Source organism: Condylura cristata, unplaced genomic scaffold (genome assembly GCF_000260355.1).
Source record: "Condylura cristata isolate star-nosed mole 26May11 unplaced genomic scaffold, ConCri1.0 scaffold00013, whole genome shotgun sequence".
In the NCBI taxonomy this organism is placed as follows: Eukaryota; Metazoa; Chordata; class Mammalia; order Eulipotyphla; family Talpidae; genus Condylura; species Condylura cristata.
Genome location: NW_004567114.1, coordinates 26,615,469 through 26,642,716, shown reverse-complemented (window position 1 = coordinate 26,642,716; position 27,248 = coordinate 26,615,469). Strand labels below are relative to the sequence as shown.

Here is a 27,248-nt window from a genome sequence, read left to right as displayed (position 1 = left end):
TTCTTCTGTGGTCCTTTAAGGGAGAAGTTGATTAATTCAATGACAAATTTTATTTCATTTTCTCAAAAGAATCTTTATATGTTGTTTAATAGAGGAAAAGCTTACTTACTGCCATGAAACCCTGTATATAAAAAAAAAAACTTATCTAGTTCAAAGTTTTTAAACCTTTTTCTCTACTTTAGAACTATATGGGAATCTGGCAAAGCCTACAGGCTTGTTTCTTTTTCTTTCTTTTTTTTTTTGAGAAAAATATTTTTTAATTAATAAAATGCATAAGATTATAAGGAAAACTAATTAAATTTAAATCACTATCAAAATACATATATTTTATAAGATGTATTAAAAACAAAATGACAAAAAATAGAAAGTCTTAGAACTATTATGTTTAATCTTGAACATGAACAATATTTTAAGATACCCATAATAATTCAAAGCAATACATTCTGCTACTAATTCTGTGTTTTATTACATAAACCTTTAATGAAAGAAAATAAAAAATTAATTATGTTGGTGAATATAAAACTAAGTTTTTTCCTCCATCCTAGTGAATGGACTTTTCAACAAAGGCTCTCTCTTAAGAACTGAGCTCTGTCAACCTTAGTTGAAACCCTAGAAACATCCTCACTTCAGAGGTGAGAAACTAAGTCCCATAGAAGTGAGATTACTTGACTAAAATCAGAGACAGCACAAAATTAATCTGTACAAGCCTTAACACAAGCCTTTTTCTGAAGATTAAATTCAGAAATTGTCAATTATAATCTGCAAAATTTCACTCTCATGGCATGAATTAGAAGATTCATCATTTTCATTATTCCTCCTATTCTTAGATAAAATATAGATGACTTAAAGTCTATATAAGGATAATGACTAAAATTTGTATGCTTTTTCACTTATAATAGTACTCACTCTTATATATATTATCCTACTTAATTTTCTCCAATTTATGGCTAAGGAAATTAAATCTCCAAGATGTTGAGTCATACTCAAAGTAACACAAATAGAAAAAAGAAAAGCCAATATCAGAACCCATACAATTGGACTCTAAAGGACAATACCTTTATTACCCTGACTTTTCTGTCTTGAAATATGTGCTATGGTGTAAATCAAATTAAACACAGATGAGTTGTCACTCATCACAGATGAATCAAATACTTCTGTCCTAATTTATTCAAACAAGTAATTAATGAAGCAACTATGGAAGAGTTTTTCTGGAATGATTCTCCATTGTTATTAGTGAGAAAAGGAAAAAAATAGAATTTAAAAATCAGAGGTTAGGAATTTAGGCTTAATGTTTAGTAAACCCTTCTTACCCTGTTTCTAGATAGACTAAGGAGACAAATAATCTTTCTTTACCCTTATAAGCTTTATGAGTAAGTAGTATTCAAAGAAGTTAATTTTTTCAAAGGTGGATTACTCTGAAATAAGATTAATAAGGTAAAAAATTTTAAAGAACAAAATTTCTATCTTCTTTGTCATTCTAGTGACCTAACCATACAAGATAAAAAACATAAAATAAAGAACATATATTATAGAAAATCAGCTTAGCTTATTTTAATATCTAGTTATATAACATTTATTGGACTCCAGATGTCACTATTTGATTAACTTAAGAAATGTTAAGGTACTGGGTTTTCCAAATTCTTAATATCATTTAGTGGGACATATTTCTTAATATTAGCAGGACCCAATAAGATTTTTTAAAAAGAACTTTTAAGTAAATAAAATAGCTTTCTATAGTGTAGGAATGACTGTGATCATACACTATAAAAATATTAATCTGGCCCTCCCTGGTGGCGCAGCGGATTCAAGCACAGCACTGAGAAGCTAAAGCCACTTCCTCATGAGTTCGATCCCCACCTGCCCCGTGACCTACTTTTCGTGGCAGACCTCTCCTGACCCGCCCGCTGCTCCCCTCAGCAGTGTGCTTTGTCGATCTGCCTGTTCTGCTCCCCACTCTGTCTCTGGTGAAGCCTCTCGCCACCCCTGAGCCTCTGGCCTGTACCCCAGTTCTATATGTACAAATAAATAAATAAATCTTAAAAAAATATTAATCTGCAGAATTGGAAAAAACTATTACAAAAGAAAGATTTAGCAAATATTTATGCTGTGCAATAATAATGTACTGGACCCTTTTCTTTCAAGAATATGCAGTATATTTGGAGATCCATATCAGTAATTAGAATAAGAGAAGCTAACTGTTATAGAAGAAGTTTGAATAATTATAACTTTTTTTTTTTTAAAGATTTATTTATTTGTGCATACAGAACTGGGGTACAGACCAGAGGCTCAGGGGCGGTGAGAGGCTTCACCAGAGACAGAGTGGGGAACAGAACAGGCAGATCGACGAAGTTCACTGCTGAGGGGAGCAGCGGGCGGGTCAGGAGAGGTCTGCCACGCCATGTGGTCACCTCTGGGGCAGGCGGGAATCGAACTCATGCGGAACCGGCTTTAGATTGTCAGTGTTGTGCTTTACCCCGCTGCGCCACCAGGGAGGGCCCAATTATAACTTTTATAGTAGAAATTCAAGTAGGAGATTTACAAAATTTCAGAAAGCCCAAAACTAAATCCCAGTGATAGAATCCACAAAAATTTACTAAAAGTTATGAGTATAATAAAATGAACAAATTTTTTTTTCATTCTTCAAGAAATTTATTACAATTTTGGAGTTACATTTTTATTTTTATATTTGTATTCAACTTACCAAAATGAGTGAATTTTGTGATAAGTAAATTATATCCCAGGAGAGCTGTTGAAAGAGTATAGGAAAAGAAGAAATTATTTGTGATTGAGGAACTTGGGGAATATTTTTTGCAGCTGTTAGTATTTAAGCTAGATCTTAACAAATAAGTAATATTTGGATCAAAATTAAGCAATAAGGTTATTTCAGGGAAAGGTATTTCGGCTTATTTAAAGTACAAGGAAAGTTGTAGAAAAGCTAGTACAGACTTTGCCTTATGTCCTAGGACCCAATGCCTAAAAGAATAGACATCTAGAGGGAAGACCAACATATTCTGACCTGCTAAGAATAGGATGAGGGAAAGAAAATGATAATATAAATAGATGATTTTTGAACAATTAAAAATCTGGGGCTCTCCCTGGTGGCACAGTGGGTTTACGCACTGCATTATGAAGCTCTCCAAAGCCACTGCAGCATGAGTTCCATCCCCTGCAGAGAGCTGACCCACATGGCACAGCACACTTCTCCTGATCTGCCCGCTACTCCCTTTAGCAGTGTATTTCAGTAGATCTGCCTGTTCTGCTCCCGACTGTCTCTGGTGAATCCTTTCACCCACCACACCTCTGGCCTATACCCCAGTGCTATAAGCATAAATAAAATAAATCTTTAAAAAAATTTGATAACTAAATTATATGCCACCTTATGAACCAAAATTCATCTCATATAAAATGTTGAAGTAGATTAAATACTATCATTACTAGTAGGACAGTCAACTTGAATTTTTTCCTAATGAACCTATATGATCCTATTTTTGACAGAGACAATCCATGTAAAAATAAATTTTACTAGTAATAAAAAAAGTATATAGGAAACTTAATAATAGATTATAAATAGGCAGTCTTTTTTGTTGTTTGCTTTAAAATGTGAAAAGATTAAAATTTAAGTAAGCCTTTTACACCATTGGAATAGAACTCAGAATATAGAAGTAAACAAAATATATAATACACTCATTTAATTTCTAATTTAAAATGTGGCTGCTGACCATTAAAAAAAGACTAGGGAAAAAAAACAACTAAAATAGAGGATTTTCCTAATGTCCTTCAAAAACAATCACTTATCTTATTCTTGACTTTGACTCCACCTAACCAGTCCTCATAATTTTGCAATATGAGAATAGTATAGGGATTCAGTCCAACTCTTTACAAGAAAAAAAGAAAACAACTTAGCCTAATGAGCAGCAAAATATAGGCAATTTTTATGAAACCTGAGTGTTAACTTGCAATCAAATGTAATCTCCATGTTAATATTTATGCATCTTTATATTATTATAAACCTATTCTTAATATGGATTTTATTTTTTATTTCTCACCCTCACTTCTGTGAAATACAGAAGGGCAAGGATGTTTGTTATTTGCAATTGTACCCCACTAACTGGTGTTAAATATCTGGCTTCCACTAGAGAGCCCCTGACATCGCAGGGAACGGTAATCAAAATTCCACACACTAGCTTCAAGCTGGGGGCTCGTAGCTACTGCAGCATTAAAGGGGATCTTTTCCTAATTTTTTTTAAAAAATAGCATGGTAATGGGCTGGTTTAAGGAAGGAAACCTCTCAAACCACATGACCACTGCTGTGCTTATGTGTGTCCTGCTTTCTTCATAACAGCTTGGCAATACATTCTTTCCCTGTATCTTAAGGGGCTGTGTTTGTACCAATGGAATGGGAGTTTGGGTGGGGAGGGGTGATTGTCCATGGATGGTGATACATTATGCATGCATATGTCAGTGTTAGAGTAATGTGCCTTCCCTTATGTGTCACTAATTATGGTCACAGATTGAATCTTCTGTGTTCCTGAAAGATGGGGCCATTTCTTATTGGTGTGAGATTCATGTTTTGATGTTTACACCTTCAGTTGTTTTTCATGTTGAAATGTTCTCCCATTAGAGTTAGCTTTTCATGTTGGGCTGTAAAAGTCTTCATTTTTATGTAGCAATTCATGTTATTATAACCTTTGGCTTTCAATTGTACCTCCCATAATGAAGAGCTGACTTTAAACACTGTGCTATTCTTGTTATGACCTAAGCATAAGGTAAGTCATTTCTCTAACTGTATCTAAAGATTATGGTTAAAATTTTCTCAGCTTTGTTTAGAGCATTTTCACTTTTTTCCCTTACCATTTATTATATGTACTCTAGCCTCTTTTACTTCCTGTTTCATGGATTAAGATATCTTAAAGGACAACGTGATTTTCAGCAATAATTATATTACACATGTAACACAATTAACTAAAATGAATTATTTGATGACTGAAAGCAGTCTTGATTAGTAAATCAATGCTAATATTTTCAGTAAGTCTCTTGTTTCTTATTTCCTCCATTAATATAATAGAATTTCTACAGGTTATTATAGCTTTGATCCAGTTGAAAGGAGAATTGTCAACACTGTGAAGTCAGGTATTAATGATAGTAAAATAAAAATTCAATAGAATGAAGTAAAAGATAACCTGATATTATATATTTTGTTTTAAATTCCTGATAAATGTTATATTAGGCCAAATTTTCAGTTTTATTTTGTTTTCAGACATTCCTTTTTTCATTGAATTAAAAAAAGGTTAAGATAAAGAAACAACAATATAAAACTTGAGATAGACTTGTGATAACTTCCTCATAATACATAAGTGTAAGAACAAGAATACTTGTCTCTCAATTTTATTCTTTCAAGTAAATCTCCTTCATTATTAGGTAAAATCTTCATGCTGGGATTTTATAAAAATTACGATTTAACAATGTAAGGTACAGCAACATTCTGTTCATGCATAAATAAATCTAGAATTTTTAAAAACATTTTCCTCGGCTTTTAAAATATATATTCAGTTCACTAAAGTAAAGAAGTTCATGTAATCAATCATTTATTTTAAAAATAATTTCCCCCAAGTCTGGGTCAAATGGCCAATGAATGAAAGTAAATAAGAAAACATTGGTTATACTACAGTTAGCAACTTGCAAACCTAGAAAAATGCTCAAATTCAGAGAATTTGTTTCCATCATCCAAATTTTCATTTCACAACTCTTTAAAATATGTATTTCTAAACTGAGGTCTCACAGAACAACACTTGGTTTTCTTTATTAAATTCATACCATAAATTATTTTTTAAATTTGTTCGCCGCCAAAGGAAGAGGGTATTTTTTTGTTATTATTTTTTGTTTTGTTTTGGTAGACAGCTAGTTTTTCATCATTTCCATTTAGACAATATATAAATCTGTTGCAACATTTTATGAGACAATTTGAACTACTCATCTAAACTGCTCTGTTCATTATAAATCTCTTGTTTCTATCCATACACTAGCTCCACTCTAGATTGGAAGGGCTTAAAGATGAACTCTGGAGGAATAGAGGCTACGACTTAAGAGTAACTATTACGGATTAAAGGAGCTGCTTTCCATTCGCAAACAATGCTTTGCGCTATGGGTTTGGGCTCCTTCTGTTTCTACCTCTTGTTGAAGACTTTCTTGACTTCCATTTGACTTCTTTGAACTCTGTTTTGTCTTTCAACATTTATCCCTTTCTTTTCCTTCTTCCAGATTTTCTCTCACTCCTTTAGCTTTCTCTTGTGTTCTCAGACTCTCTTTTTAAACGCAGTTTATCTCTTTGTTAAGCTTATCTATTAATTTGTCTATTCGTGTTAGTTTTTATTTTCTCCTTTAAGACTGTGGTTGTGTAGTTACACTTTCATTCCATGATTTGCCAACTTGCTGTTTATACCTCTTAGTATAAATCTTCAGTAAGAAATAGCAGAATATTCTGCATATATTGTCCCTTCCTTTAGGTCTACACTTTCTTTTCTATTGTCTGGAGTTAATTCCTCAAACCTCTCTCTTTTTTTTATTTCCCTTACTCTTGTGTCTTACTCCTTTTATTGTTTCTTTAGCTAGTCATTAATTTCTTTCCCATTTGGTCCAGAATTGTTCTTTAATAAAATTTCTCAGATAAAGAACCTTATATTATTATCTTCCTGATTAGCTTCCTCATTCTAATGTATTAAAAACTAATTAAACAATCTGGGCCAAAAGAGAATAAATTCAATGTCTGGAATTATTTTTCCCTGTTTTACTTTCTTGGTGTGTGTGTGTGTGTTTCTTTTGTGTATGTTTGTGGGTTTTTTTAATTATTATTATTGTTATTTCTTTAAACATTAACAATTATTTTTTTCAGGGAAGGATAACCATAACCCACCCTAAGTTGCAACATTCCTTTCATAAGTTGTTTCATTACAGTAGTAGATTGTATTAAGCAATAGAAATTAATTTGTTATGTATATATCCATGGGGGCAAGCTGCTGTGGAGTGGGAAGAGGAGGTGTGAAATTTAAATACAGTTTCTCTTAAAGTATTAATGCCATCCAATGTGGCCCCTGAATTCAATAGTTTCATAACATTTCAAAAAAACATTCCACTATGATCTAAAGTATTTGAAAACAGCAGAATTTCTGATTGATAAACTATATGTACAACTAAGGATTGGTAAATAAATGATTTAAACTTTATTGATTTCCTAAATAAGCATCTGTCATAACCATACTATAATTATTGTCAGTTATTATAATCAATAAATTTAAAAAGGTTATTAGAATCACACATAAATGTGTCCAAGGATTTGTTCATTTTCCTCATAAATATATATAACTAAAAATGACTACCATGGAATACTTGGTTACAACTTTATTCCTTGAATTGCATTATTATTCAAGTCAAGGGATAGATACAGTGCCTTTCGATTAAGGGTGTATATTCACAATTGAATATGTGGTAACTTGAATTTGTTTTACTTATGGTAATTTCAAATACATGTGAATTTTAAAATTTGCTTGATGTGTTACATATATACTACTCACAATATTGTACCCCCAAATTTTTCTAGAACCCATTTTTTTGTTAGAGTAACAAAAATGTAAATCAAAATGTATGTTACAAATATAATAGCTTCACTAACATGTTATGATTCAAGTTATGTAAAGCCTTTGCTCCTAGACCTCAGGAGCTTGCCCATTAAATATGCATATGTATCTAATTTTAATCTATGTGATGAGCCCTAAATTACTGAGTTTATGCTCTCTCTGCAGGTCCAGTCCAGGTGCAGCAGCAAGGAGAACATTCTCAGAGCCAGTAAGTGTGTCATTATTTCAGATGGACTAATGAATTAGAGCTCGAGTTCCAAGGAAAGAAGAGAAAAACATTTTGGTGATAGAATGAAAAAGAGCAATGGAGAAATATGAATATTAAGACTTTCTAAAATATTAGTTAATATCAATATATCAATGAAAACTCCCCTTATTCCAGGTGTTTTTGAAAGCTGACAGCAGAACTTTGATTTCACGCATACTTAAGGAATTAGTAAGTGGCTCTAAGATGAAGGCCAAAAAGCTATTTAAAAACAGACTAAATGCAAACTACAAATATAAATCTAGAAAGAAATAGAAAAAAGAAAAGTGACTTCTAGGAGGGACTTTATAATTATTTTGTAAATATGAGTTCCTGAAATATCTTACCTTTTCAGAGAGCACATTTCAGAACACAGTGCCCTCAACAAAGGATGAAAAAAACTTTGGTTTTTTTTGTTTGATCACTAATAACATTTAATTAAGTCATTTAATTTTATGTTTTATTCATTTTCCAGTCTTATAGAAAGGAACTTTTTATAAAATAGCTTTTCCTTACCTGTATCCTTGATATTATTTAACATTGAAGTCTGTTTCTTAAAAACTTTGGGATTCTAAGAGAAAAGTGCTATATGAATATATATATATGGTGATTATTTTAATGTTGTTCCCTGTCACTTAATATTGATGATATCATACTATTTTCTTCCTGAACTTTATCAGGAGAGGCACAGATATACCATACTAATGGTTCCACTGGATACTTATGCCATTGGGACTTTTAATAAATAGGATGATTTATATTTCTAGTAGTATATCTGTATTATTTAATAAAAAAAAAAGTAATTGAAAAACTTCAAATGGGTAAAATCTCATATTGTATTTTCTTTAATTAAATTGCTTCCCTTTTCTAATGTTGTGAATATGTTACCTTAGATTAAATCCTTGATTTGTGAGGCAAGCACTCAGCAGTTGTTTGCCTAGCACTTTTAGACTAGAGTCATATAAAATGTAATCAGATATGTTTAGCTTGTATACTTTTGTGGGTTTTTACAATATCTGGCAGATATGTGAATCAGAGGAAGGATGTTCAATTAAGTGAGATTTAAAGATTTATAATTCCTTACTAAGACCTAAATGTGAGAAATATGAGTCAGAGAAGTCATGAATCAATTTTCATTAAAATAAAACAAAAACAATAAATAAACTTTAAAATTATATTTTATGATGATTATGATGTAATTTCCATTACCATTTCTCCTAAGATGTTGGTGGGTCATCAATAGTGATTAAGGTACTTAGGGACAAAAATAATTTCTCACTGAGCAAAAAATATCCTTGAAACCTTTTTCACATATAGGATTTCTATTTTTCAGATCACCTTTTATTTCTTTTGTGCTCTTCCTGCATTGTTGGCTATTAATTATGGATGGTCCTCATGATGGTTTCATGTTTTTCTGATCATGTCTTCTTAGGATAAAACAGTCATGAAGATGGCCCATATAGCCACATTGACCCATGTGGGGAGCACACTGAACACTATAGATCCATAGTTCTGTGATTTCTATAAGTTTAAGATTCATCCCCATAGATGTACAGGATTCTTTCATTGCCACAAATTGAACCTCTTAACTTCAATATCCCAGTGTTTTTTTAGTCTACAGTCATCTTTTCTTTCTTCCTTTGCCATGTACAATTCTTGTAGTTATATAGACCCCATTAGCAGTAATTCAGCTCTTTCAGTTTCTTCACCACTTAATCATTTTTTCATGGTATGTTCTGCCTCTGTTCTTTTAGATTGTACCCCACCTCTTTGCATAAATATCCAGTCACTTTATTTTCTTAGAAATTCTAATTCATCACTTAATATTCTTCAAGTGTGATTTTCTTTGTGAAGCCTTCCTTGAGTTCTACTCTTCCAATGCAAAGTTACAAATCTTTCAAATATTCATTTATTAAGTTAACTATTAACAAGAAAACAGTTTCAAAATATAACCAACCAATGTAAAGAAAACTACAATCAGCTTCTCTTTTAGCATATATAAAAATGTGTCAAAACAGATTAGTGTATCGTGAAGATAGGAGAAGCATTAGAACTTAATAGGGGTCTGTAGAATTGTCCAAGGAACAGTAAACTTTAGTAAATTTGTTGCAAAAAAGTTAACTATCCTTTGATTCCTCAAAAATATTGCCCAAACAGGCCTCCCTGGTGGCACAATGTGTTAGGATGCAGCACTGCAAGTTAGCACAGCCTCTTCTGTGTGAGTTAAATTCCCAGCCCCAGAGGTGATCCACATGGCGCAGCAGACTTCTTCCGTCTTGCCTGCTGAGGCATTGATCTTCCTGGCCTGCTCCCCACTCTGTCTCTGGTGAATCCTCTTACCACCCCTGCACCTCTGGCCTGTACCCCAGTTCTGTATAAATAAATAAATAAATCTTTATAAATATATATTGCCCAAACAATTTGTTGACATTAAAACTGCATTTTCTTGTTATGATAAGGGAATATTCTACTTCCACAAAGTCTTAAAATTACATTTTGTGAGGATTATCATTAATTCCCATTACCGTTACCCTTAAGATGTTTGTGGGTCATCAGTGTCAGAGTCTCAGTCTCAGAAATAAAAGAAAAAACTCAGAATATTTATGATATTTTGAAGTTTGATTTTAAAACAGCTCTTTTAATGTGAAGAGTTTATTAGAATTTGGTAAAGCTCATTATGTAATCAATCATTTAGGACTTAGAGCAAAGCAAGGGATTCTGAGAGTCTTGATTTATAAGCTATCTTTTGATACTTTTTATTTAATAAGTTTCCAGAATGAGCAGTAAAGCCATTTACAGCTTTTATCTTTTGGACAAGAGTTTTCTGGAATAGTAAGTTATGTTAATGAAAACTATAGAATGGCAATTTTATGCTAATGAAGACAATAAGCTGTATAATTACAGCAGGAATCAGGTGTCATTTGTTGGTAGTCTTGAACCTGAGCTCAAAAATAGACAATGAACATCTGATTTACAATCTGAGGTATCATCAATCAATAGATCAATCCAAACCTTATCACTTACTACATAATACCAATCATATTTCAGCTGTCTAAGGAAGTTGTTAATCCTTCCTATGTGTCAATCCTTTCCTATTATTTTTTGTTGTTGTACGATCACTTATTAAGGCATTTCATGAAATAGAAGTTGTGTAGCATCATTAGGCCTATAACAATCACTCATCTGTCCCCTGCAACACAATGTGAAAAGGACCATGTTCATTTTGCATTACTTTTCTCAGCCAAGAGCAAAGTGCCCAAACTTATGCTAATAATTCTATACTAACAAACTGTATAACCTATAAGAAATGGAAATTTTTTTTTTAATTTACAACTTACCAAGACAGTATCAGGAAGAAATAGAAAAAGCTGAATTACTAGTAGGGAGAATGAGTCAGGAAATTTTTAAATCTCCTGATTTTCTATGAGAGCCAGGACCAGATGACTTTAAGGGTGAATTCTACCAAGAACTTAAGGGAAATGTAGTGTCAATTCTTCTTGTATTTTATAAAAAAAGTTAAGGCAGTAACATTCACACTCACAAGTCCTTCATTATGCTCATGCCAAGGTGAGACAAAGGTACTACAAGAAAAGATAACTACAGACCAATACCCTCAATGAATATAGTTACAGAAATTCTTAATAAAATATTTCACAAAATTAGTCAGAAGAAGAAAGAAGCAAACAACAGATATTTTCACTCATATGTGAAATACAGAGAAATAAAACAAAGGGTCAGATAAAACCAAACCAATAATTTCCAATTTTCAGGATTTGTTTTCTCTCACCTTTCCTGAAGATTTAGGGTGAAAATGACAGTAAATTTTCTTAATAAATTATAGGGCTTTATAAAATGTATTTGTAATTAGCTAAATAAAATGGATTATCACTAGAAACAGGTCAGAATTCCACAGGTTAGAAAAACAAAATCAATAAATTTTTTTCTACTTTCAGAGTTTAGCTCCCTGTCTAGGAAAGGTGTCAAACATCCCAGCAATAAACAATGACCAAAACATATTAAAAACTCAAAGGTAGTTTGATGAAATCCAGTTGGAGGTGTTTAAGGTGGCCCCAATGGCTGGGCTCTTGTCCATGCCCAACCTTTATAATTTTACCAAAATTATGTTAGTGACAGATGAGATATAGTAAAGTTCCCATCAGTGTTAATTGTGTTTAGTAGCAAACTTGTACTTTCATTAGTAGGTAATTTCATGTCAAATTTTTTATAACATTCCATTTACTGCTATAGCACTCATTTTATAACATTCCTTTATTGCTACTAAATAGAAAACAGTGCAATTTGCATCCAGGTTTCTCTCAATACTTCCTTCCTCACAATTTCTGGAGATTCTTATTTGAACAAACTATAAATAAGTAAAACAAAGACTAGGTTTTGAGTTACATAAAGAAACCACTGACTTTTACCTCAGCAGCAAGATGATTCAATTGAGTCACTACTGCAGTTAGGGATTTCCCATGGCTCTCTTTTGAAACTGACTCAGCACTGTCCTCCTTTTCAAGTAACTCACTTCTTTCAAGTTGTTTTGCCAGTTATTGGAGACTAGAATATTCATCCCAGGTTCTAATGGGCTTTTAATTTAAAAATAATTTTATCCTAAAGACATGTTTACTTGAAGACATTACTGTTTTATTAGAGACATTCATTATGTAATGGAACCAGGTTCAGTGGGATGCAGATGAGATAAATATCACCATTAAAATTCTTACCAGAACTATTAAATGAGAAATTTTAGATATGTTAGTTGATCTACAACTCCTAACTTTCTTTGAGACTTTACTTTTTCTACTGTATGTGTAAAATTTTGCTAGTCTCATTCTAATTAACTGAGCATTATGATTGTTAGGGTGTCTCCCACTGATCTTAATATTCCAGGCAAAGTTTTTAGAAATTATATTTAATTTAAAATTGTAATGAACAATATCCTATTTATATTCCACTTTTCTTGTATCACTTCTTGTTAACATTTACGTCACCCATACAAACTGTCAGATATTCCATTTTTACTGGCATTATCTTTTTTTAAAGACTTATTTATTTATGTACACAGAACTGGGGTACAGGCCAGAGGTGCAGGGGCAGTGAAAGGATTCACCAGAGACAGAGTGGGTTGCAGAACAGGCCGACTGATGAAATACACAGCTGAAGGGAGCAGGGGATGGGTCAGGAGAGGTCTGCCACACTATGTGGGTCACCTACAGGGTGGGGATCAAACTCGTGCTGCAGTGGCTTTGGAGAGCTTCATAATGTGGTGCTTTAACCCATTGCGCCACCAGGGAGGGCCCTAAATCACTAATTTCATTTTAAGAAGAAATGGTCATTTTCAGTAAGTTTGATTTGTGACACACACTCTAAATCAATATATTTCTCAAATTCAGGTTCGCACATGAGCAGAGTAAGTGCTTGCCTTTTTTTAGTATATTTTGTGATACAGTTAAAAATCTACAGGTCTGAAGCACCTGTCCTCATTAGCTCATCTTATTTTTTTTTTTTTAAAAAAAAGCATGCTTTAGAGTTAAATTACTTACAGTCAAATCTTGATTTCCCTACTTAGTAACTGTGTGAACTGGGGCAAGTGCACCGTATCTCTGTTCCTCAATTTATTTGTTTATAAGTGAGGGTAACAAGTGTATCTACCTCATGAGGTGTTTGGAAAATTAAACTGTAAAATAGATGTTTTGTACACAGTAAATGTTAGCTGCTATCATTGCTGTTTTCTCTACAAGTACTACTAGTATTACTAATCTACAATTATTCTTTAGAGGGAAGACATTATCTCTTAAAAAAACAAAATACCTCTTCAGTGAAAATCTATTAAATGGTTAGGCAAGAAATTAACCCTTAGAGCCCATAAATGCTAGATAGATTTATCAGATAACCTGGCTGCTACCTCTGAATGCTCACTTTTAAGAAAATGGGTGTATTCATGACTGGATAGTAAACTAGTCCAGCCACTATGGAAAACAATGTAGAGGTTCCACAAAACAATACAAATAGATCTGAAATACAATCCATCTATTACATTCCTGCAATCTACTCAAAGAACACAAAATACCAAATGTGAAAGGAAACCTGCAGCTCTATATATGTTTACTGCAGCACTATTTACAACAGTCAAGATATTGAAATAACCTAAGTGCCTCCAAACAGATGAATGGATCATGAAGATGTGATTTATACATAGAATGGAATACTACTGATTGATCAAAAAAAAAAAAAAACTCACGCTATTTGTGATAACATGGATGGAGCTAGAATGATTATGCTAAGCAAAACAAGTCAGAAGGAAAATATAAATATAAAATGATTTCTCTTACATGTGTAATATAGAAAACCTAAAAGGATCAGACAAAGATAAACCTTGAAAGCTGGCCTTAAATATTGAGATATTCAGGAGGAGAAAAGGAAGAGAATGGTGTAGGAAGGGGTGGCAGTTCGGTGAAGAACACAAGGGAAAATGGTGATGGACTTAGGGGACTTTGGTGGTGGGAGAATTATGGTGACCACACTTGAGAATAGAAATCATATGTTGTCCAAAAATTAAAATGAGTTAAGAAAGAAGTGCTACATTTAAAATTTTTTAATAAAATATAATCAGAAAAGACAAAAGAAAATAGGTACATTCATAACTACTATTTGATATGAGAAAGGGAAAGCTAAAGCTCAAAATTAGATACTACTTTAATTACTCCCTCTTTGTTGAAATAAATCTTTCTTATCAATGTTCTTTCAAACTAACCATTTCCTTTTTCTACAACTTCTTTGAAGCCTTTTATTTTTGCTCCAGTCATTAAATATCACTGTTTATTCAAAATTCTCTTAAGACTTTACATACACTTTTTCTGTAAGAGCAACTTATGAAGCTTCAGAAACTAAATCCATCGCGCCAACCCATATCTGTTTTCTCAACTTAAGACTTATTTTTCCAAACATCTGCTATAGATGTCTTCTCAGATATTTTACAAGTATCACAAGCTAAACTTGTTATCTGAAGCTTTCTTTTCATCAAATATCCCAAGGAGGACATCATTATCCATGTAGTTGTCCATACCAAACAGTATTTGGGTTTTTTTCTCATTTCCTGCCGCCACTTTTATCTTTTAAGTCTAAACCTTTCATACTCTTAGACAGACTTTTACTCTCTAATAGCTCTTTATTTTTCTTACAACCTGGTTGTGCTTGCCTATCATTTTACTTCCTCTCCCGCCCTGAACTCAGTGCACCAGAAACAGAAAACATTCAGTTTACTCTTTTCCAAAATGATGTTGGCCCTTGGATAACTCCTACTTATTAGCCTACATTTCCTCCAAGAAGCTTTCTGTCATCTCACAAATCTGAGCAAAATGCCCCTCTTGTGTTTTACTCAAGTGCCCAATAGTTTCCTCACTTTAGTGCAAATCTATTTGTAGTATTGTACTTTTCAGTCTTTGTCATTATTACCTCCATGCCACCCTAAGCTCTTGTAATATCTCACCTATCTTATTCCTTATTAATCTTAAGATCTTGCCTATCTTCTCAATAAATGAGTTGAAAGTGTAAGTGATTATATGGATGAGAAGGAAACCTTAAGCAGTCTGAACAATCAAGGGAAAACATAACATCCAGAGTAAGAAATTTGTTACCTGTTCTATTTTCCTTAATTGCAACTTCTCTAGCGACTACTTTTGCTTTCTTTCTAACTCTGACCCTTATTCATTCTCATTAGTGCTACCAGGATTCAAGATTTATTACTAACTCTTGCCTAGATTATATGTCATTATACATTTTGGTTAATCTTTGGTCAGTATCCTAGATATATAAGTCTTGTAGTTAATATTCTTGTATCTTAACATTTAAAAACATAAAAAGAAATTTCTCTACAGTCCCGAGAAAAGGTAATTACAAAGTAGTCTTTAAATGTGCTAATTTCTTGTAGTTCTTACTTTTATTTAAATCATCCTAATTGTTGCTATAATGAGTATTCCCTTATCATCTTGATTGTCACTTACTGTTTGGAAAACTGTGCTTATTATCACTTAATTTTTCTTTATGTTGCTACCAGCAATTAATTTGCTTCCACAAATATTTATTGAGATACTATTTATAAGCACTGCCTTTCCCAACTTTCTCATTTATCTTCTAAATAAATCAGTTTCCTTAATATAACTCCATTAGTTCATTTAATATTTTTCTCACTTTGCATTTGTGACACTTACTTGTATTGCTTTCATAGATTTCCCCATTATTATTTTGCATGGAAAATTTTGACTCATTTCTTACTTCCAATCAATCTTTTAGCTTGATTGTCAATATTGTATATATAATATAACTAAAAATATTTGCAATATGTACAATATAGCTAAAAATATTAAGTTAGACTAGGAAGTACAACTCCTGTTTTTCACACAGAGACATGAAATTAACAGCAATATGTGAGCCAAAATAACTATGAGAAGTTAGAAGCTAGTTAAGTAAAAATAGATGCCAGTTAAGTAGTTAAAATAGCTCAGTCAAGTACAAAGCCAAAAATAAGGCAAAATAGGCCACAGTAAAGTGGGTAAGCATATCACTACCTGTGATCTCCCCTTATGACCTCATGATCATCTGGAACCATCTGACTTGAAGTATTTCACTGGAGAGAGAAAAAGAGAAATGTGGGAAGTTTATCCAGCATTCCAGCTTTTTAGAACTGCTGAAGAACTGTTTTGTTTTACCTGACTTCGAACACGATGGAACTGGCATAGTTTTTGGTACTTGAAGGCCAATGAAAACATGAGAGACCAAAAGCAACTTGTATTGTCACCAAAGGGTCTGAAATGGTATGTCTCAGTACACTGAAGAAAAGACATCTGTGCAGCAACTTCTTTGAAAAGCGGAGAAAAGAGTGGAAATAAACTAGAGCTAGTGTCCAAGTCTGTTTTTCAGTAGAGCTGCCTGAAAAAGTGGTTTCTGTTTTACTGACTTGGGACACTTGAGCTAACATAGTTTGGATGCTTGCAGGTTTCTGATAATAAAGAAGAGCAGAAAAACTTGCTGTTACATTACCAGAGAGCCTACAATACCACAGGCAGACATCACAGGGAACAGAGATTGAAAACCCCAGAAAAAGAACTTACAAACCTCTAGAAATTACATGCCAAGATCATAAGATAACTATGAATGTTGCCAACCACTGGAAAATTTGAAAGAAATGGACAAATTCATAGAAGCAAACAACCTTCTTAGACTGATTAAGGAAAAAATAGAAAATCTGAGTGAACCAATTACAAGCAAGGTGATTGAAACAGTAATCTGTAGTCTTCAGAAAAATATAAATTCTCAGGGCCAGTTGGTTTTAGAGGTGAGTTCCACAATGCCTTCAATTAGAAACTAGTAGTCTGTTATCAGAAGCAGACAAAGACATTAAAGAAAACTACAGATCACTATCCCTCATCATAAACATAGGTGCAAAATCCTCAACAAATTTTTTTTTTTAAAGATTTATTTATTTGTGCATACAGAACTGGGGTACAGGCCAGAGGCTCAGGGGCGGTGAGAGGCTTCACCAGAGACAGAGTGGGGAACAGAACAGGCAGATGGATGAAGTACACTGCTGAGGGGAGCAGCGGGTAGGTCAGGAGAGGTCTGCCACACCATGTGGTCACCCCCGGGGCAGGCGGGAATCGAACTCATGTGGAAGCGGCTTTAGATTCTCAGTGCTGTGCTTTAACCCGCTGCGCCACCAGGGAGGGCCCTCAACAAATTTTTAACAGATCAAATTCAACAGTATATTAAAAGTACCATACATTATGGCCAAATGGGGTTTATTCCAGGGATGCAAGGATGGTTCAACAAATGCAAATCAATCAATGTAATTCACCACTTTAACAAAGGGAAAGACAAAAATCATATCATTAGATTTACAGAAGGCATATGACAAGATTCAGCATCCATTTATGATTAAAAAAAAACTCTTAATAAAATGGGAAAGTACCACAATAAAATAAAAAGCCACATACAACAAAATCAAAATTAGCATCATAGTCAATGGTGAGAAACTGAAAGCTTTTCCTCTAAGACTGGGCACACAAAAAAGATGTTGATTCTCACCATTTCTATTCAACATAGTTTTGGAAGTCTTAGCTAGAACAATTAGGCAAGAGAAAAACATGAAAAATAATTCAAATTGTAAAAGAAGAGGTAAAATTATCACTACTTGCAAATAACTTTATACATAAAACATTGGAATCAATGAATCATATAGTAAAGCAGCAAGCTGCAAAATCAGCATACCAATGTCTCTTGCATTCCTATATGAAAATAATGAACTAGAAGAAAAAGCAATACTTTTTACTGTAACATCAAAAACTGTTAAGTACAAAAGAGTAAGCCTAATAAGGAAAGTGAAAGAACTTATTCAGTGAAAACTATAAGGCATTGCTAAAAGAAATAGAAGGCTCTAGGAAATAAAAAATAGTCTATGCTTATGAATTAGAAGAATATTTGTTAAAATGCCCATCCTACCCAAAGCAATATATAGATTCAATGCAATCCCTGTCAAAAGTTTAAAAGAATTCTTCAAATAAATAGAGCAAATACTGTTGGAATTACATGGAACCACAAATATCCTGAATAGCCAAAACAATCTTGACAAAAAAGAGGAATGAAAGTATCATACCCCCAGACTTAAAACTGTACTATAAATCTGTAGTAATAAAAATAGTAGAGGACTGGAATAAAAAAAGTAGCTACACAGGCCACTGGAATAAAATTGAAAGCCCAGAAATAAGCCCTCAGTTATATGATCATTTGATGTACAGCAAAGTCAAGAGTATACAATGGAGAAAGGGAATTCTCTTCAACAAATGTTTCTGGGAAAACTGTACAACCATGTGCAAAAAAAAAAAGAAAGAAACTAAACCACTTTTTAACACCATACACAAAAACTAACTCAAAACAAACAAGGACTGGATAAGACCAGAAGCTAAAATACATAGAAGAAAGCAGATAAGATTCTCCATAACATTATTCAGGTTTTCTTTGGGAAAATAGCAAGGAAAACAAAACAAAAATAAACAAGTGGAACTACCTCAAGCATATCAGTGTTTGTATGTGAAACTATTGTTAAAACAAAAAGGCATCCTAGCTAATGGGAGAAAATAGTTGTTTGAGGGGCTAATCTACAAAGAACTTACACAATTCACAAAAATAAAATAACCCAATAGTGGGCAGAAGACCTAATAAACACTTCTCCAGAGAAGACATATAAATGGCTATCAAGAACATGAAAAAGTGATCATCATCACTTACATCAGGGAAATGTAAACCAAAACCACAATGAGATAACGTCTTACACTTAAAGATTTTGTAGTAGTTTTGATCACTACTAGACCTGCCTTATAAGAAATGCTAACGGTAGTTCTGCAAGTTCAAATAAAAGAACACTAAACAGGCCGTCCCTGGTGGCGCAGCGGGTTAAAGCACAGCACTGAGAATCTAAAGCCGCTACCGCATGAGTTCGATTCCTGTCTGCCCCGGAGGTGACCACATGGAGTGGCAGACCTCTCCTGACCCACCCGCTGCTCCCCTCAGCAGTGTACTTCGTCGATCTGCCTGTTCTGTTCCCCACTCTTTCCTAGGTGAATCCTCTCACTCTCTGCATCTCTGGCCTGTACCCCAGTTCTGTATGAATAAATAAATTTTTAAAAAAGAAACAAAGAAACAAAGATTTATATCATACAATGATGAAGCACCAATTCATCAGGAAGATAAAATAATTGTGAATATATATGTACCTCATGTCAGAGTATCCAAGTATATAAAACAAGCATGGGTATAGTTGAAGAGGAAAATGGATAATAACTAAGAGTAGGAAAATCAGGATTCCACTTTCAATAATGGCTAAAACATCCAGAGAGTAGAAAGAATCAGAGGACTTGAACAACACCAGAAAACAACGGGAACAAATAGACACATATGGAACACTCTACCAATAGAAGCAGACTATATATTCTCTTCAAAGCACATAGCACAAATCTTAACAGATTTTAAAAGCCTGAAGTATCATTTCCAACCACTGTAAAATGAAACAAGAAATCAGTAGCAATAGGAAAACTCAAAAATATGCAAAATTTGAACAGCATATTCAGAGGAAGTTAGAAAATGGCTTAAGACTAACAAAAACAATAAAACACCCCAAAACTTGTGAGATATGTTAAATGCAATGTTTCCTGGTCCTTTGATTAAGTTCATGCTTTTTCATCAGAATACCTGACATCTATGATGCTGTGTCCTCCCTATATCATATCATGAGGTGTAAAACCATTTTGTCCCATTACTGATGATATGATTTTTGATCATTTAGTTAAGTTGACCTGGCTGATTTCTCTTTAGCAAAATTACACTTTTGCTTTGTAAGTAATAACAGTCTTGTGGAGATAGGTACTAAGAACATATAAATTGTTCTTCTTGAGGTTTTTACCTTCCGATTTGGGTATACATTGATCACATTTACCTGAATAAAGTATTACTATGGTAGTAGTCAAGTAGTGTCTTTCTTATTCCCATATTTTTTCATTTATCATCAGCATTCTATTGTATGGAAGAATCTTAGTCATTTTTTAAAAGATTTATTTATTTATGCATACAGAATTGGGGTACAGGCCAGATGCGTGAGGCTGAGAGGCAGAGTGAGGAGCAGAACAGGCAATGTACTGAAATACACTGCTGAGGGAAGCAGCAGGCATGTCAATAGAGGTCTGCTGTGCCATGTGGGTCACTTCCCTAGTGGCTATCTAACTCATGCTGCAGTGGCTGCGATAGCTTCAGAGTGCTGTGCTTTAACCCATTGTGCCACCAGGGAGGGCCCATCACTTCTTTATTTATCTTAGTATATGCTTATGGATTCTGATTTTCACTTTTTTAATGGATTTTATAATGTTACTCGCCTAAATCATTTGTATGCTTAAATTGTCCCAGGTTTGACCAAAGGTTGTCTCTTCAAGTTAAATCCAATATACTTTTCATGTTACCATCATTATTTGAGACTTCTTTACCAAAGAACATTGTGAAAGAATAACAATAATCATAATTTCCTATAAAAACAAAAAAAAGTAAGAAAGTTGTTTCTGACTAGAAAGAACATCATATGCTAAGATAGGTAACATAAAATATGTTGTATTACAATATCTACAGTAAAACTATTAAACTGAAAATCATATGAGATCATTTTCAGATATGCAAAGTGCCCTGTAATCCAGAGCCTACTACACTACTGTAAGTGTTTTATTAGAGCTTTTGGACTCCAAAATCGAGAGATTTATATGAAAAACTATGTTTTTGTATATTTAAACCATATATTCTTTGAATACCAAAGACACTATCTGTTTAACCTGTACAAATTACTGGCATTTTTGCTCTTCAAGTTTCCTAGGAGAGCTATTCTTACGTGGTCAGGTGGTTGATTGCTCAGAAAAATTAAGAAAGTAGAATTATAAGGAATTTAAGCTATTAATAATTATAGGTGATAGAGACAGTAATATTAACAAGGCAGAATAAGTCTCTTCCATGAGCCTTTCTGTATTCAAAGAATGAATAATGAGATATGCTTTAACTAGTTTGGGGAACTGTTTTATTGATTGTTTTGAAAAATAAAGCTTCCTCCTGAGGCTTTAAATTTAATTAAGAACATCTTGAACATCTTGTTTCTATTATATTTTGCTCTATCATCTGAAAACATCTTTTCCTCATTTACTTCTAAATTTAAAAATGAATTTTAAAATAAGATGATAGTTTGTACATTAAGAATTAGCATATTCAAAATTATATATTTGTAATAGAAAACAATTATTGATATAAACAGTTCCATTTCAAGATAGCCATAAGAATACATCTTAAGGTGGGAAAAATTTTTCCAAGCTAGTTGATATCCATGGTGAAATTTCCAATTAAAAAAGAGAACTACTTATCTCTAGAGTTAGAGAACTGTTTGGTGTTTTATTACTCTCCTCTTATTTTTCTGTTTATTCACATCCTTTCTGTTGAGCTATAATATTCAAGAAGATAGGGTATAGCTTACTCTATTCTCCCAGATCCCTAATTGTGCCTAATTAACAAAATATATTTGATATATATTTCTAAATGATGTGTGTATTACTGACAATCACACTTGCTTTCTAATAAGAAAAGTCTATTCTTCTAAAGGCATATGCAACAAATAAACTCTAAAATTAAAAACTAAATATTTTTAAAGTATACTTTTTATAAGATCACAAAGAATTAGTACCATAAATAAAGTACAGTATATTTTAGAAAGATTAACTCTTGGGCCTGAAAAGATGAATAAAAAGTAGAAACATCAGGGCCCTCACTGGTGGCACAGTGGTTTAAAGCACAGCACTAAGAGGCTAAAGTCACGTCAGCATGAGTTTGATCCCTGCCCCTGAGGTGATCCACATGTTGTGGCAGACCTCTCCTGGCCCACCCACTTATCCCCTGAGCAGTGTACTTTTTTGATCTGCCTGTTCTGCTCCCCACACTGTCTCTGGTGAATCCTCTCACCATCCCTGCGCCTCTCTCTGACCTGTAGCCCAGTTCTGTAGGCATAAATAAATAAATCTTTAAAAAAAAGAAAAGGTAGAAACATCTATCTCTGTCATTGTCTCCAATAACACTGGCTATGACAATATGTTTTTAAGAATTTGAATGATAAGGTTAGGACTCTTTTATAATGTTCACTTACTTAAATTGTGAGCAGATTTTTTTTTCATATTAGCACTGAATGTAAGGTTCTTTAAGAACCTTAAAGTTCTGAAAATTTGTAATCTTATGATTGCCCAAATGGAGAAATTTCGTAAGAAAAAACATCAAAGATGCTTATGAGTACTATGACAATGTCATTCATCTTATAATGGAAACTCTTTGGGGAAGTATCTTTAAGTCAATTCCATGAACTTGTCTGAAGCAGCTATTAGAGTTAGGAGAACTAAACTTAATAAATTACAGTGACCAGAAATGTATAGACTGCTGAGAGATGTATATGAAATCATTATACAGTAGATTAAAGAGATGGGAGCTTTCTTTCTCATGTATCAAAAATCTGGAATCAAGCAGTTCAGGCTATATAGAGCAACTCAACATTGTCATCATGGAGGCAGGCTCTTTTTACTTCATCATTGAAAAATGGCGATATCACCTTACAGTATATAGCCATGTTTCAAGTAGAAAGAATGTGTAAGGGACAAAAGCTTTTTCTTTTAAAGTTTTCTCCCTTTATCTGTTTACTTGTACTGGGGTCCTGCCCCCAGAGAGTTCTACTTGTATCTCATTGATGAGAACTATATCATATGATCAATCTTAACTGCAGATTGGCTGGCAAAGAAGGGATTTCTGGGTGGCAGTTAAGGTAACCCAAATTATAGTGTTTGTAGTTAATAATTTTCTTTCAACCTTTTGGAATATAGACCCATACGTTTCCAAAGGTAAGCCCAAGTTATTTGTAAACAGGATACAGTAGCCCCCGGATTTCCTTGTTGTCATTAAATGATTCATTTATATCAGAAAATACTCATTTTCACTGTCTAGTGTGTGAAATACTGTTCTAGGGATAATAAGTAAACAAATTCTCTTGTTGAGCTTACATTCTTTTTAGAAAAAGAAAACTATGAACAAGTAAATATAATAGGTATATGTGTCTGATAGGTATATGGTAATATTCTTACATAATATTTAACAGACTTCTCTGGTGAGGTTCAAAGACCTGAAAGAAATGAGGGGGATTAGAGCTATTGTACCTAGGGAATAATGTTCCAAGTGGATGAAACAACATGTAAAAAGACCCTGGAGATAAATGACTTAGCATGTTCAAGGACAAAGAAGGAACTAATATGGGTAGCACACAGTGAATAAGGGGAAAAATTATAAGAAATAAGAACAGTGGAGACCATAATATGGGTGTAGAGTTGTGAACAGATACTAGTACAGTCTAAAGTATAATTTAAAAGGGTCACTGTTATTATGAGGTAGAGAGTAAGTTGTAGTGATACAAAGATAGAATTAGGAGGACCAGTTTAAAAACTATTCAATTTCTACCAACTTTCATCAGTAAAAGTGGCACATATTTAAAAAACTAGCAACAACAAATGTTAAAGATGTGGGGGGGAAAGGAGCTCTCCTACACTGCTGGTGGGAAGGTGAACTGGTCCAACCACTAGGGAAAGCTGTGTGGAGGTTCCTCAGACTACTAAAAATAGAGCTACCATATGACCCAGCAACTCTACTTCTAGAGATCTACCCAAAGGACACAAAAACTTTAATTCAAAAGGATACTTGCTCCCCTATGCTTATTGCTATATTGTATATAATAGGTAAGATTTGGAATCAACCTAAAAGCCCAAAAATAGATGACTGGATCAAGAAGATGTGGTACATATACACAATGGAGTACTATTTATCAATCAAAAAGATAACCTAATGTCATTTGCAGCAATATAGATGGAGCTAAATGCCATTATGCTCAGCAAAATAAGCCAGAAGGAAAAAGAAAAATATTGATGGTTTTACTTATAGGAGGAATATAAGGGAACCATACAAGGATCAAGGGAAAAATAATAACAATAAAAGCACAACACAAAAAAGCAAAAATATACAGAGAACTATAAATCAGAGACATTCTGAGGGGTATCAAAACAAGGGTGGAAGAGTAAAAGGGACTATCGTGATTTGGTGATTTGGTAATAGAAATCCCTTGCGATCTATACCTAAAAAAGCAAACATTGTAAAAAAAAATGAATAATGCAGAATATATATAAATAAATTATCTTAATGGGAGGGGGAAAAAATAGAATATAATAGAAAAAAATTAAAAACTTAAATTTCCCATAAAAAAAATGAAGGTCCCAGCTAATTATAGTAGTAGTAGTAGTAAGGGAAATGGTGAATAAATTATTACATTCTAGAGATATTTCAATGATAGTTCAGTCATGACCCTAAAAAAAAAAAGAATTAATCAAGGATCTTTGCAAAGCTTTGAACTAGTAACTAGAAGAATGGAATAGCTATTTACTGAGATGGGGATTGCAAGAGATATGACCTCACATGAGTAGGAAAGGAGGATGAGGAATCAAAAGTGATTTCAAACGTTATATTTGAATTGCCTATTAACATTCTCTACGGAATGTTGGTGATTTATAAGTTTATAAAGTGATATTTTTACCTACTGGCTACTTGATTATATCAAAATCTAAAGATGAGAGTAGAGGTTGGGAATGGGGATATGGAATTAGGAATTTTAATGCGTAGATGAGGTTATGTAGGAAGTGAGTAACTAAATAATACACTTTACTATGCCTTTTTAGAAAAAAGAAAAATTTGAAATCCCAAATAAATTCAATTTAAGGTGTTTCATTTCACTAACTAGCTCATTAGCTGTTCAAAATTTATTATAGTGGTTAAGGACATGGACTTTGAAGTCAAAATACCTAGCTTTGAATCCTTTTCTTCTGTGAGTTGGGCCAAGATAATATTCTCTTTAAACTTCTCTGTTTAAGTGTTGGGCCAAAATAATGTTATCTCTTTAAACCTCTCTCCTCATCAGCAAAGAAGGAAAATCATCTCTCCCCATTCAGTTATTGTGAAGATTAATGAGTTAAATTAGAATAGTGCTATAACATAGTAAGCACTCGAAGATTAGCCAATATCAAGTTTCACTAAGTTTTGACACATAATGCAAATTGCTAACTTGATTTATGTTCCACCCAAGCAGGCTAAATTTTAGAAGCAGTAGAAAATTTCTCATTTTGCACTTTTCTTTTGGAGACATATGAAATAGAATTTTGTTGATATTTACAAGTCTTTCACCCTTTTTTAACCAGTGTTTCAGCATCACATTCTTAGTTAGTTGTCTTCCTGTTTAGGTCACAGTGCTGTTGATATCACCAAGGTGGCTAGAAGACACCGCATGTCTCCTTTTCCTCTAACATCTATGGACAAAGCCTTCATCACAGTCTTGGAGATGACTCCGGTGCTTGGGACAGAAATCATCAATTATCGAGGTACTATTATATTTGTCTATTGCCTTTTCTTTCTTTCTTTCTTGTTAAGATAAATAATAAGAATACACAGGTTTCCTGAAAGGGAAAGATTATTAACTATTGTCAAACTTATTACCATTCTTTTTGCTTCTTATTTTACTTAATTTTAATTAGTCTTAATGGTATATAGAATAAATTACTCATAAAGCTTCCTTTTCATATATTAAAAAAAAAAAAAAAAGAAGAAGAGGAGGGATACCAACTGTGTTTCTCCTGTCTTATCAGAATACCAATACTCTAAAGATAACATACTCAGCTCCGAGTGAGGAAAATAGTCTGTCTGGTATAATTTCTAGTCAGAAATTGGAGATGGCCAATGTGTCTTATAGTCCAGAAAGAAAAACAAGTTTTTTAATGTAAAATATAAAAACTACATGAATTTATCCATGGACCCCATCTAATCTTAGTTTTTCTACTTATCATATCATTTCCTACTTAGTTTGGTGGTAGCACATTGAGACGAGCTTGTTGAAAGACAATAGAAAGGTGATAGTCACCAGCATAGTCAGTTTTCAACCACTTCCTTTCTAACAATTCAATGTAGAACTTCTATTTAATACAGTAAAATACGATTTCTTGTTTTTGTTATGCAATGGAAAGTAACATAAATGTGTTGATTTTACAAATAAGGGACTTTATTCATAAGCTGTAAAATATTCAAACTGTACTAAACATTAAAAAAAGTGCAAAATGATGTAAAAATAAACTTTTGTAATAATTAAAAAAATAAAAAATAAAAAAAAGTATCCTCAAACACCCTGATTTTTCTGCAAGGAAACTGAGACTCAGATACAACAGAAAAAGAATAGGATTTAGTTCTCAAAACCTACCATACTCTTTTCTAATCTCTATAGACTTTCTACAACATACTATATAATATACCCTTCTTCAATAAAAATAAAAAAGTGATAGATAACATTAAAAAATTGTGTTAGAATTAAAATATTGAACACTAGTGAAACTTTAAGTGCTATATTCTAGCTCTTTGGTCCCTGACAACACTTAACAAAAATTGTGCTTATATATTTCATACTTCTAAGTTTGGTTGTATTCTTATCCATTGGTTATTTGATGATATATAAATATAATATTTGACTTACATTCTTTTAGTATATCTGTATTATTAGGCTTAAAACTTTTATGTAGTTTGTTATACTTGTAAAGGAAATAATTAAAAATTTATGAGAGAAGGCCCTCCCTGGTGGTGCAGCGGGTTAAAGCCCAGCACTGAGAATCTAAAGCCGCTTCCGCATGAGTTCGATCCCCGCCTGCCCCGGAGGTGACCACATGGCGTGGCAGACCTCTCCT

At 33.1% G+C, this 27,248-nt stretch overlaps 1 protein-coding gene across 4 annotated transcripts in view; it reads left to right on the top strand.

Annotated features, from left to right (window-relative positions):
- The window catches only part of GPHN (gephyrin), a 393,108-nt gene that overhangs the window by 281,573 nt on the left and 84,287 nt on the right, over positions 1-27,248 (top strand). For all 4 annotated transcript variants that reach the window (XM_004681769.2, XM_012724553.1, XM_012724552.1 and 1 more), the window contains 2 exons: positions 7,797-7,839; positions 25,764-25,901. In XM_004681769.2, the coding sequence (XP_004681826.1) occupies positions 7,797-7,839; positions 25,764-25,901 (181 nt within the window). The remainder of the gene's footprint in view (positions 1-7,796; positions 7,840-25,763; positions 25,902-27,248) is intronic.